Source organism: Pygocentrus nattereri, chromosome 1, assembly GCF_015220715.1.
Source record: "Pygocentrus nattereri isolate fPygNat1 chromosome 1, fPygNat1.pri, whole genome shotgun sequence".
Lineage (NCBI taxonomy): Eukaryota > Metazoa > Chordata > Actinopteri > Characiformes > Serrasalmidae > Pygocentrus > Pygocentrus nattereri.
The window spans coordinates 27,582,284-27,595,633 of NC_051211.1; the positions used below are offsets into that span (position 1 = coordinate 27,582,284).

The 13,350-nt window shown below is 38.7% G+C and overlaps 1 protein-coding gene across 2 annotated transcripts in view; it reads left to right on the plus strand.

Annotated features, from left to right (window-relative positions):
* The window catches only part of pde3a (phosphodiesterase 3A, cGMP-inhibited), a 111,498-nt gene that overhangs the window by 71,657 nt on the left and 26,491 nt on the right, over positions 1-13,350 (plus strand). For both annotated transcript variants that reach the window (XM_017710635.2, XM_017710636.2), the window contains one exon: positions 7,487-7,750. In XM_017710635.2, coding sequence (XP_017566124.2) covers positions 7,487-7,750 — 264 coding nt within the window. The remainder of the gene's footprint in view (positions 1-7,486; positions 7,751-13,350) is intronic.

Below are 13,350 nucleotides of genomic sequence, written 5' to 3' on the forward strand. Positions count from 1 at the left end.
GCTGGAATTCACTGAGCTCCTGAGAGCGACCCATTCTTTCACTAATGTCTGTAGAAGCAGTCTGCAGGCCTAGGGGCTTGGTTTCATACACCTGTGACCATGGAAGTGATTAGATCACCTGAATTCAATGATTTGGATGGTTGACTGAATACTTTTGGAAATACAGTGTATGATATTGAGTAGCCCAACATCTTTTAAGAACTTACTTTGTCTGTCATTAGAATAAATGTTACCACAAATGTTCATGAGCTTCTTTGCAGTGACTTGTATGCGCAGACCTTTCTGCTGGAGAAACTTCAGATTGCTGCAGATTTCAAAGCCAATGGCTTCCACATTAAATACAAGGCGTTTCCCATCGTGACAGTAGAATTTTCAGAATTCAGCTAAACACCAGCACACTTCATCTGTACAGAACACACCACCCTCTGGCCATAGAAGAGGATCAGAGAAGCTTTATTTTCAAGTTGGAGTTAACTTAGCTGCTCCACGCTAACGTTCAGTCATTTTTGCTTGTTTTTAACTGCAGCAAGTAACTTTTCAGGAGAGCTGGAGTTTCAAAGCACATTGGTATTGATTTTGATTCAGTTCACATAAGTCTTTAAACATAGACTTAACACAATTTTACTGACATCAACATTACATTTAAAAACTCAGAAGCCAGGTGTAGGTTCACTGGTGGTTTTGGATAGCAAATTAAATGATGTCACCATAAAGAATTCTGAAACTAAATTATTGTAGATTTTTCTACAATAAAACTACATCAAACTACTCTGAATAACTTTGTTTGCATCTTAACCACTGAATTACGCAGAACATTTGAAAATGTGTGTAATTCCCATTTAACATGAGCAAGTATGCATTAAGTACATGACAGAGAACGCAGAGAATGCGTTTATTACTAAATAGGTTAGATTAGGCTGATGTTCCTTGTAGAAATAGCTAACATATTTTTCTCTGACAAACTAACATGACAAGTCTCCAACAGCATTCATTGTTACCAGTTAGCTTTAGTTTTAGCTCATTAACCAATTTTATCCCCCTTATTTGCACTCATCAAATGTGAAAACCTACCATTTTGTTTCTGTTGTTTTTAAATAATAGAACGTTTTGGATATATTCCACTATGTGATGCTAGATTTTTGTGCAACACCAATGCTGTCACCTAAAAAGTCTTTGATTTAGCAAAACAACTTTGGTTTGTTTGTTGCTGAATTGTTTTCCTCTTGTTAGAGGCTTGTTATAAAACTAGCCACTAAATATAGTTGGCATTATTTTTGCCAATACTGATAAATTCCTCAGTGTCAGTCCATATTGACATATGATATTTATATATGATATCATGTCAGGCCCTATTCAATACACAGTGTCTGGACTCCATGTCAGAGTCATAGGCACAGAAGGAATTGAACTGTGTAATTTGTATGCTTGGCTTTTTGTTCTTTCTTTTAAGAGAGACTGGTGGAGTAATGCACAGGCTATGCAAGAAAATGTGCATTAGATTTAGTGGTTTCTGATATGGAGCAGTTACTCCACACATCATGCAACACATTTTTATTAACCACCCCACTCCCTCTTCCCCAGCTGTGCTGCTTGCTGTAAAGCAGGTCTGTTACACTCCAACTATACTCTGCTCATTTATACATACATCTTCTTCTTACAGCTTCTTTAGTAGCAATTGAACGTTAGCCAGTCTTTCAAACATACCACAACAGTGGCCTGGGGAATGGACCCGGTCACCCTGAGCAGCACACCAACTCAGGAGCACACACTCAGTTTTTATGAACACATTTAAAACAGAAGATAAAACATTCATTGAGATGTCTATAAAGTGAAGTATTCCATGATAGCTCTCGAGTCTAGTTCACACTCTGCTTTTATTTTGTGGTAGCATTGTGCTAAGAGAGGTGAACCAGCAACTGGAAAGTGTTTATTTGAAGCAGACCGAGACCCGCATTTTTTTACCGGACTGGTTCAGCTGTTTGTTGCAGACCTGAATACGGGTGGAGTGTTCAGACATGTCAAAACGGAGCAAACTAAAAAAAAAAGGTGTGGTATGTCCACACCAAACAAAGCACCCTGAGAAAGCTTCTCCATCTCTGACTAACCCCATGGCTGCGTTTCTCAAACTGATTCCGATTCAGAATACTTTATTGATCCCAGAGGGAAATTGCAGTGTAAATAGTCCACTACTGTGATGTTTTTATTTTTACCTATTAATATTTTTTATTTGTATCTATAAATATATATATATTGGTTGTATAGCAAAAAACATTTAATTCTTAGTATTAATAATAATCTTAGTATTAGTAATTATTAAGTTAATCTTATGTTTGTATGACTTACAGTGACATTACTGGCCCACTACAAATTATTACCTCCTTCTGAGTATAGGCCCACAGACCACTAGAGGGTGCTTCACAATAGGTTGAGGTTGAGAAACCCTGCTCTAGTTAGTAATTATGGTCAACTACACTGTTAGAAATAAAGGTTCTGTGCGGGTACATTTTTCATTCATCGAGGAACAAACAATGTAAATGTGCCCTCAAAGATACAACAGTGGTTTTAAGATCCAATTGTGCACCTTAAAGAAGTTTTTGCAGGTGAAAAGTATGTCTTGGTACCTTTCTATAACCTAATGTTTTAAAACAGAACAATAAAATAAAAAGCCTGGAGACGAGACAGGGTGTGTGGACTCAATACAAGTTAGAAAATATAATTTCAATGGATTATGGTACAATTATTCCTGACTAAAGGGACTGAGATGTACCCTTGAGGGTATCATCCCAGTGACAAGAGTGAGAGTTTCTTACCTTTTTATCTGGGATTGTAGTGTTAGCCATGTAAAGGCATATGTCATGACAGATACCAGTAATAGTAATGGTATGTCAGTGTTATGTAGCAGGGCCAGCTGTAGCCTTTTGGGGGGACTAAGCAGGATTGTGAAAATGAAACCAACTTCATTGTTCAAGATTTAGCTTTCTTTCGAAATTCTGAGCTGTAGCTATTTTTTGCTTATTTCAACTTTAAATTCAACTGTACATCTGATCTATAGCTTGTAGAATGTTATGTAGCAACAGACACAAATGAAAGAGTTTTCTTCCAGATCATTTTGCTGCTGCAGAATGTGGCGATATAGAAATCAGTGTAAATACTGATTCAAATATGCTGTGTGGCCAAAAGTATGTACACACCTGACTTATTTATCATTGAAAATGGCATAATTTAACAAAAAGGTTTGCTAATCCTACTTTTATGACATATCTGTAATCTGATTACTGTCTTTTGTATTTTGGAACCATAATGGAACTCATTTACCTTTCACATGTAAGGCTTTACATGCATTTTGTTAGTATCCAGCCTTGTTTTCTAGCTGCAGTGACAGTAGTACAGTCTGCTCACAATAACCAATCATTCATGGATTCATGAATGAGTGGTGAATGGTGCCTGGATTAGCAGGGCCAGTGAGTACATTGTGAGAGTGAAAAGTGAAGAAAGACTAAGCCACTCAGATCATCTCACTACCATCATGGATGTTTAAATGCCAAAGGGATAATAAGTGTGTTTCCAGGTTGTGCACTCGCTCCCATCAACATTTAGCTCTCATCTGAACCACTGACGTGCCTGTTTTCAGGTCAATGCTCTTTCCATAACCAGAGATGGATCTTCAGGGTGCTCTCCATGGTGCTTGCTACTCCACTTCCACAGCCTCTAAAATATGAAAAAAAATGTATTAAGCTTGATGTGGCTATACTGCCAAAAGTCTACTATCCATATGTATATTCACACAACTTATGTACATATGCTTGAGCCATTTTCCTTCTCACAACACACATTAGGCAATGTCTGACTTAACATCGTATTTGCCCTCTAGTAGTTTTTCCTGTGTAAAGTTGAACTTGAATATATTGATCAGCTAATGGACACTGGATTGAATTCTATAATAATAGCATGACTATTTTCCAGACTTTATTGATATATGAACTGCACTTCTGTGAACTGCTCATTCTGAAGCTTCATGTTGACCAACACAAATCAAAGCAAGTCAGTCAACCAGACCTGTATCTCCTGTATCTGCGTTTTTAGTGAGTTAAGTGGACAATGACAGGCACAGTGGAGCTCCATTTGTTGATGAATTAGCATCCTGCAAGTGAAATTTTTACCTATGACTACAGTATAATCCTCACACATGAATACGTCACCCTGCCAAATCTCCCTGTCACCCCTTTGGCATCTTATGCAAAATGTGGATGCGGAATTACATTTACTGGAATGATGGGACACCATCACAAAGAAAATATTTTTGAGATGAGTTGGAGAGGCTGGTAAAGAGGGGCTTGTCAACAGCAAGCTGCAAAATTAGACTCAAAGCATAATAACTTGTGCTCAATGTCATTTGCTTATTTTTTGACAGGTGTCTCAAGCACAGTTGGAACAAGTTTTTATCCACTTTATGTACAGTTCTGTACTTCTTGATCACTTTGTCAACATCTGAAAACATGCTTCACTGCTGGACATTGTGGATAATGTCCTTTTGTGGCACCTCAATGACAGAGGCATAAATAGAAGGCAAAAAAGAGACAAAGCCTCAGAAGCAGATTTGGTTTGACACAGCCAAACCCGATCAATTAAAATATGCCTGGACTGGCTCGGAACAGGACAAACTCTATGTAGTAGTAAGTGAGGTCAGACATTTGTTACATAAGTTGAAAGAATGCTGGGTCAAATTTCATCTCTCAAGTTTGGTGCTCAACTTGTACTTTATTTTTCAGTTCTTTAGCAACATTTACTTTGACATATTTATTACTTATAGTTTAATAATGACATATAATATTACTTATTAGATATATGCTTAACACTTGCATCAGGCATAATTCATTTGTGCAATTTATTTATGTGAGAGTAAATGAATTTGAAAGTTGTATGACTGATGATCTTGTGATTGGTTGTTTCCCAACATTCTGTACTTTTTGACAAAAGTAAAAGGATTAGCCAAGCATTTTCCATTCAGTGTCTGTGCAAGAATGTTTTTTCAAGAGCTTCATGGATTGAGTTTCTAACCAGCACACAAGTCTAAGATCATCATGGACAAGGCCAAATGTCTGCTGGAGTGGTGTAAAGCATTGGACTTGGATTGGAAGCATGGAAAGCCTTCCCTGGTGTGATGAATTACATTTTACCATCTAGTGGTCTGAATCTGGGTTTGGATGCCAAAAGTTACTAACAATGTTCAGTGGTCAACATTATGTCCCATAATATAATAGTATAACATAATATAACAATAAAATACCTTCCATGACATGCAAATTGCTTGGATATGTCAATTTTATGTTATGTAACAGGGTTCAAATAAAGTTTTACCCAAAACTCACTACAACAGTGTTTATATAGCTACATCCAAGCAAATGTCATTCACAGTTAACCACAGACAGTTTCATTTTGTCTGGTTAGTAATGTAGCTTCTTTTGTTGCTGACAAAGACATAACAAATAGGCTTGACTAGATTACAATGGGACAGTGGACAGCTATTGCAATATTCAAATATTAGTATTCTTCTCAACATTAAGATTCTTTCAGACCTCTTTTAGTACATTTTACCATCTTCCTGAGTTCTGCATGTGTTCTGGGCATGTGGACATATGCTTACACAGTCTCACCAGTTGCTTCATGTCACAAAAATGCTGCAAGTCTTCAACTGTGGAGTGTATATAGCCAAATTCAACCAGATAGAACTATCCCACATCTTTTCGAACTGCCTCTAATGTGATGTTATTGGACAGCTGAAGGCACTTGTAGGAGAACGCTAACTACCAAATTCTGTTGCGTCAGCTAATGAGACGCATTGTGCTCAGTGATGTGGGGAGATCGAGGCCAATTGTTCCCCAGCCACAGATGACTGTAACATCACTGGGGATCCGACTAATAATAATAATAACAATGAGTAATCAAAGTAACAATCAGATTCAATGTTTAAACAGTCCTTGTGATACAGAAGCCTACTAAGGAGAAAAGCTTCCATCCAAAGATGTCATGACCTTCATGGCTGCCCACTATGTTTCACTTTCAACTGATAATTATAACAGGTATTCAACACACATAGGATAAGCTAATACATATATTATATAGCTACAACATAAATGTGGATATTTAAAAGAACAGTTAACAGGTTATGCTTGTTAAACGCAAACCCTTCTCTTCAGCTTCTGAAAGTTTAACCAATAAGAGAGCTAGTATGGCTGTATCGACCTAGATACCACAGGACAAAAAATCCCAATTGCACAATTTTTTGTTGGGCGCTTAAATTGAACCCCTTGGTTTGCAACCAATACTTAACAATAAAATAAAATAATTATGTATAATGGTGTAATAATATAATAGGTGCAGAGTTGAAAAATATAACAAGGATGATTATATTAAACATAACTGAGCTAAATAAGTGTCATAGACATGCCCAAAAGACCTTGACGGTTTCCCACTGCCAAACAAATACTAGGCGGATATAAATCTCAAAAGAAGATTTCTACCAGATTGATCTTTTGACTTTGTCATGAAAAACAACAGACTTTTACTAAATAATATAAGGAAAGTCAAATAAATATATATATATATATATATATATAAATATATATAAGTCAAATAAGGAAAAGTCTCAGGACAGCAGAATAGTTTTAATTTGTTTTTTTATTATCCAATGTACCGGATCGTTTTAAATCAGTTAAAAACTGTGCAAGCTTTTAGTCTCAGTGTACTGATTTTGTTTTTCATTTTCATGTTATAATCACTCAGTTATTTTCCTGGGGAGTAAAGCTTGATTTCTGAACTTCTGAACTGAAGGTTTGTGCATACTTGTCTCTACTCAAACAAATTATACTGTTCTACAAATTTGTTATATAGTTATTGTAAAAATATTATTGTTCTTCAAAAACACATTAAGAATTTTCTGTGAATCAGTCTTAACTTTAACATGACTATGAACAATTGTAAGAACTAGTGGTATTATTTTCTTAACCTTATGGCTTTTATCTTAGACTGTAATAATTGACAGGGTAAATCTCTTAAACTGTTACTTCTGACAAGCTTCACAAAGTGAACCAAGGAGGAATTTTCATGTTGACTTCCTCATGTTTTCCTCTTTGAGCACTTCTTCTTGTGGTACATTGTTTTATAACATTTAGCTTTATTTTGTTTTACCTTTGTGTTGAAAGACCAAGAGTAAGCTGTCACTGTTCTCATCTTCATGTCTTTCCTTCATCACTGCTGTACTCATTACCTTCCTTTCTCTCTCTGCCTCTGACAGTCAGCATCACTGTCTACGTCAGCAAGCCATTACATCAGCCCCACATAGCATCACCACTGAGGTGCAGATGAGCTGAGAATGATTTTGCTCACACTCTCTTTGTTCTCTTCTCTCCCCCTCCTGCCACTCTCTCTCTCTCTCTCTCTCTCTCTCTCTCTCTCTCTCTCTCTCTCTCTCTCTCTCTCTGTGTAGTCCTCAGGCACAAGTGTGATGGTGGACATTGCAGTGATGGGTGAAGCACATGGACTGATCTCAGACTTGCTGGCTGACCCTTCACTGCCCCCCAACACCTGCAGCTCACTGCGGGCCGTCAGTAACTTGCTCAGTACCCAGCTCACTTTTCAGCCCCTCCACCACCGGCCACGCCTCAGCCCCCTGCTGGCCTTCAGTGATGGACACACCTGCTCTGACTCTGAAGAGACTCCTGAGAAGAGTGAGAGACTGGCCATCCCTAAGGTAGGAACTAGTGTTTTAGCATTGAATTGCTGCATGTATGTCTCATAATCTGCAATGTATATTGCAGTATGTCTGTTATGTCTAAAATGTCTAAAGCTGCGAAAATTGATTGTGGTTAGGGGTGTAATGATATACACATGATACAATACATATTGTCATTTTGGCATAACATTATATTTATGATCACAATGCACTACAATATATTTTTAATACATAATTAGAAAAGAAATGTTAACATGCTGTTAATATTTATTTTTGTTTTTATTTATTTTTTGGTATATCCCAAGCCTTGTTCAAGGGAAACTTAGCACAAGTTATTTTCTTAGAAGACAAAATAAAGATAAATTGAATATGAACAATAGTCTATATAAAACTATATATAAACTATATAAAACAAATGTCTATATAAAAGTAAATAACAAATGTACACTAACTAAGGTTACATAGCAATATTAAATAATTTATTTGTTTGTATGTGAAGTCTGACTGAAGACCTAAGAGGGATTTTGTGGCTCAATCACTTCCAGCAAACTGCAGATTCTACAACCAAATAGAGGTGCAAATCAGTAGCTATTAACATCCCAACAGAGCAAGTTATTTGCTTCTCCTGTTCAAATCACTTAGTGGCCTCTTCATTCCAGTGGAGAAAAGTAGCTGAGACTCCTGTTTTCTCTAGGCTGAAGATGGCTTTCTATTCGCCGGTTTGGGGCAGTCGTGGGCTGGAGGTTAGGGAACTGACCCTGTGACCTGAAAGTCCCCGGTTCGGTCCCCAGAGCCAACAGTACATGACTGAGGTGTCCTTGAGCAAGGCACCTAACCCCCAACTGCTCCCTGGGCGCTGCGGATAGGGCTGCCCACCGTTCCGGGCAAGTGTGCTCACTGCCCCCTAGTGTGTGTGTGGTGTTTCACTTCACAGATGGGTTAAATGCAGAGGTGAAATTTCCTCATTGTGGGACTAATAAGGGTCACTTAATCAAAGCTTCTTGTAAAAATTTCCTTTTCTACCTGAAATGGAGCAGCAGTAACATGTTGCTCCGTTTAACATATCACTGCTGCTAGCCAACTTTAGCTTCTTTTTTTCTTCTTGCTCTGGTAGCTGACAAATTTGTGATGCCTTCCCAAATGTGGTGGCGTATTCGAGGTATTAGAATTTGTGTCTGATCTTCACGTTTAGCAGTGTAAGCACACCATAACCGTTCAGTCTATCACTGTTTGTCCATGATCAATGTACTTGACTGAGAAACCTTGCTATTTCAATTATTATATTATATTGCCAGAAGCTTCTCACCCATCCAAATCTTTGAATTCAGGTGATCCAATCACTTCCATGGTCACAGGTGTATAAAACCAAGCCCCTAGGCCTGCAGATTGCTTCTACAAACATTAGTGAAAGAATGGGTCGCTCTCAGGAGCTCAGTGAATTCCAGCGTGGTACCGTGATCGGACGCCACCTGTGCAACAAGTCCAGTCGTGAAATTTCCTCGCTACTAAATATTCCACAGTAACTGTCAGTGGTATTATAACGATTGGGAATGACAGCCACTCAGCCACAAAGTGGTAGGCCACGTAAAATGACTGTTGATGATGAGGTGCATAGTGTGATGAGATTGGCAACTTTCTGCAGAGTCAATTGCTACAGACCTCAAAACTTCATGTGGTCTTCAGATTAGCTCAAGAACAGCGTAGAGAGCTTCATGGAATGGGTTTCCATGGTCGAGCAGGACTGTAGAGCAGTGGAGACGTGTTCTCTGGAGTGATGAATCACGTTTCTCCATCTGGCAATCTGATGGACAAGTCTGGGTTTGGCAGTTGCCAGGAGAACAGTACTTGTCTGACCGCAGTGTGCCAAGTATAAAGTTTGGTGGAGGGGGGATTATGGTGTGGGATTGTTTTTCAGGAGTTGGGGAGTTGAGTGTATCCTGCCTTCGGCCCGAAGACTGCTGGGATAGGCTCCAGCATCCCCCTGCGACCCTGACGGAGAAGCGGCTTAGAAAATGGATGGATGGATGGGTTCGGCCGCTTAGTTCCAGTAAAAGGAACTCTTAATGCTTCGACAGACCCAGAGATTTTGGACAATTTCATGCTCCCAACTTTGAGGGAACAGTTTGCAACAGTTTGTTCAACGCGATAGAACACCTTTGGGATGAATTAGAGCGGAGACTGTGGGTCAGGCTTTCTTGTCCAACATCAGTGTTTGACCTCAGAAATGCGCTTCTGGAAGAATGGTCAAAAATTCCCATAAACACAGTCCTAAACCTTGTGGAGAGCCTTTCCAAAACAGTTGAAGATGTTATAGCTGAAAAGGGTGGGCCAACATCACATTAAACCCTATGGATTAAGAATGGGATATCCCTCAATTTCATATGCGGTCAGATGAGTAAATACTTTTGGCAATATAGTGTAGCTTGGCTAATCAACCCTCCTGTTCCAAGAGTTGCACAGGAGATTGTTTTTATATTTGTGGTTATGACTTTTAGGAATATCATGGTTTGTGTGAAATAGAACTATAGAAAATTATGTATTGTATGGTATAAAATCTAGCTGTATTCAATTCATAGCATGTATTGTGACACAAAAAAAAAATTATTGTGCGTATCATGCCTTTCCTAATGGTGGTCTATTTTGTGAAAGACGGGTTCTATCCCTTTAAATTAGTGTTCTTTTGAAAGCAAATAGCCTCCATTGGGTTAAAATGTGCCCCGCCATGTACCACTATACTCCACAATACTCACTCTCTCTCTCTCACAGGGATACACACTCCCCCACCTCCTCACAGGCCTCTAATGTAGCGACCCATGACGCACATTCTCGGAGAAGCCTTTTAATGATTAACTGGCACAGCACTTAAAAATGCGTGCTGGCACTGAAGACGTAGTATAGCATAGCGTGTTGTGGGCCAAAGTCACTACCCCACTACCTCACAGCTCTCAAGTTCTGTACATGTGCTACAACATCTCAGCAAACACTGAGAGATGTTTATTAAAGCCCCTTCATTAAATCAGGCCCTTATGTAGGTCACACAGTACCGTGCTGTGATCCTAAACAGACTGCCGCTAGTAATCTGGCTGCATTGCCTCCGTCGACAGTCGCGCTTTTAACTCCAGGATGAATTTAAGGTGATTTTTTGGCAGTCAGAGTGAAGAAAAACATGAACGAGTTTGGTTCCTCGTGCACTGTTTTATCTGTCATCTCCCCAGCTGTGTCAACAGCAACATCTTGGAATAAGACAGGATGAAAAGTAAGGTAAGATTCAGGCTCCAGCGCACCCGAAGTCTCCGGTAATCATAACACAATTTGCAGAAGGTCGCAGAAAGCCCATGCTCTGCTTTCACATTCCAAATAAAGGCCTTTTGGGTGTCAGCTTTGGCTGCAGCTCGCATATGGAAGTGAGAAAAGCAGGTAATGCTAGCCAAGACCTCAATGGTAGGAAGCGCATTTTAAAGTCTTATCTGTAATAATACACTTTCTCCAACTTCCAGAGGAATTTTATTTCTACATTTTCCGGGTCATCAGATTTTTTTCTTTCCTCAGTGCCAGGTAAACTGTGCCAGGAGAAAGTTTACTTCCCTGGTTTGTCAGTTGTAAACAGCAAAAAGTTTGAGGCATTATACATATTATGCTTGAATGGCTGTCTCCCATGCTTTATACATCCTCTAAATAACCTCTTTCACTAGTGTTTCTCTAACCTTCACACTGGAATGTACTTCCTAAGCTTTTTCAATCAAGCTGGAAGTGTTTGCATAATGAGGTCCTAATAGCAGCCTATTTAAGTTAAGAATCTAACTAAATCATGGTTAAGATTCTCAGTGTCCTTTATTCCACAGCTGAGGTTGAAAAATTCAGTAGCACTGCAGTTCTTGGTACATTCAGAAGGAGTAGATTCAAATCAACATTTATTTATATTGTGCTTTTTATAGCGAGCATTGTCACAAAACAGCTTTACAGATGCCCAACACTAGCAAGTCAAGGGTGACACTGGCAAGAAAAACTCTGTAAGAGTAAGAGGAAGACACTTTGAGAGGAACCAAGACTCACAAGGGGAACCCATCCTCCTCTGGTTTACACGGGATAGCGAAACAAGAGAAACGTGAATAAAAATAAGACAAAGAATGTTGACAGTTTAAAAATGGTGAATATAGAAAGAAGAAAAATGAGCATGTGGACAGAAGTATTTAGAATTTCCAAATGATAATTAATGACCACTGGCTAATAACGGTATAGGGAGCATGCCATTTGCTAGCTTAACAACACAGTGTCTTTTTGACACACCAGCAGCAGTCAGTCCTTTTCATTTGCTCCTATTCGTCTTTATCCTCAAACCTGAGATGTGATGTCTGAAACTTTTAGAATGCTTGCCAAGCTAATGCTAGCTTGCTTATCTAACAACGGCTTCTGGTGCTAAAAAGGACAGTGGTTTGTAAATCTGTGGCATGCTAAGTTATGGCTACTTACTACTAGGACAGATCTGCCCAGTTTATTAGATGGATGAATATCAATTTAATAGTGTCATATTTTTAGCTAGGGCCATTATTTCCATTGTTTTCGATTGGAAAATATATAATTATAGCAACATAGTTAACATAAATACCAAACCATATCCAACAATCGAAGATGAGTTAAACCTTTAAAAAATGCATATTAGGGTGCATGGGCTCTTTAGCTGAATTCACCGATTAGAAGAGGTGCCTAAATACTTTTGTGCAAATAGTGTACCTTTCATCTGTTTTAAGGAAAGAGCACTAATATGTTATATACCCTTAGGACACTGTCCAGCAACATACATTCAAAAAAAGCATTCGTTCAGAACTTTTGTCCAAAATGCAGGACGTATTTTGAGCTGTTCTATTACATAGAACACATAGACTGAATTGGACTTCTTGCACATACCTGCACGTTGTATATTACAGACACTGAAAAGAGCACAAAAGAGCAAAAACGTGGGGACATGTGCCCCATGTGCAACAGATGACACACCCAATCTAACAGCCTGCATTCAACAGCAGCTGACAGTACTTCAAACTAGATTTATATCAGTGAGTTAAACCACAGAAACCTTTTTTGTTGTTTTTCTCCGTTCTATGCGCACATGTATGAATCTGAGTTTCATAACTGGTTGATTATTAAAAGCTGACAGACTCATCTGTCAGGTTGCACTGACACCTCATCTCGTGATTGGCCTTTTTAGTCTCTCAACACACTCTACTCGCATGTTTAAAGCTCTGGTCTTAAACACGTCTTCCTTCACTGGACACTTGTTTGGAAGAGATTAGCAGTAGTAATACTACTGCAGAATGAATAGATGTTTGTACACAGCTGCTTGGTGAGTCTCATGCTCGCCCATGGTAACTTGGTTAGCACTGCCAAGGTAAAGAAGGAGGCTTGGACGGAGGATGCACGTGCAAAGTTCAATGTTTCCCACAGGTCTGAAATAAACCTGAAGTGGAGCGTAGAGGCCGAGGGTGATGGTATTCTAGTATATCGTTGCTGTCAGAACAAAAGCCTGTTTCTCCATGTTTGTTGTTTTGCATAATTTGAAAACTATTATACATTATTATACTTATTACAAATAAAATATGATTACATTATTTACATTGATAATA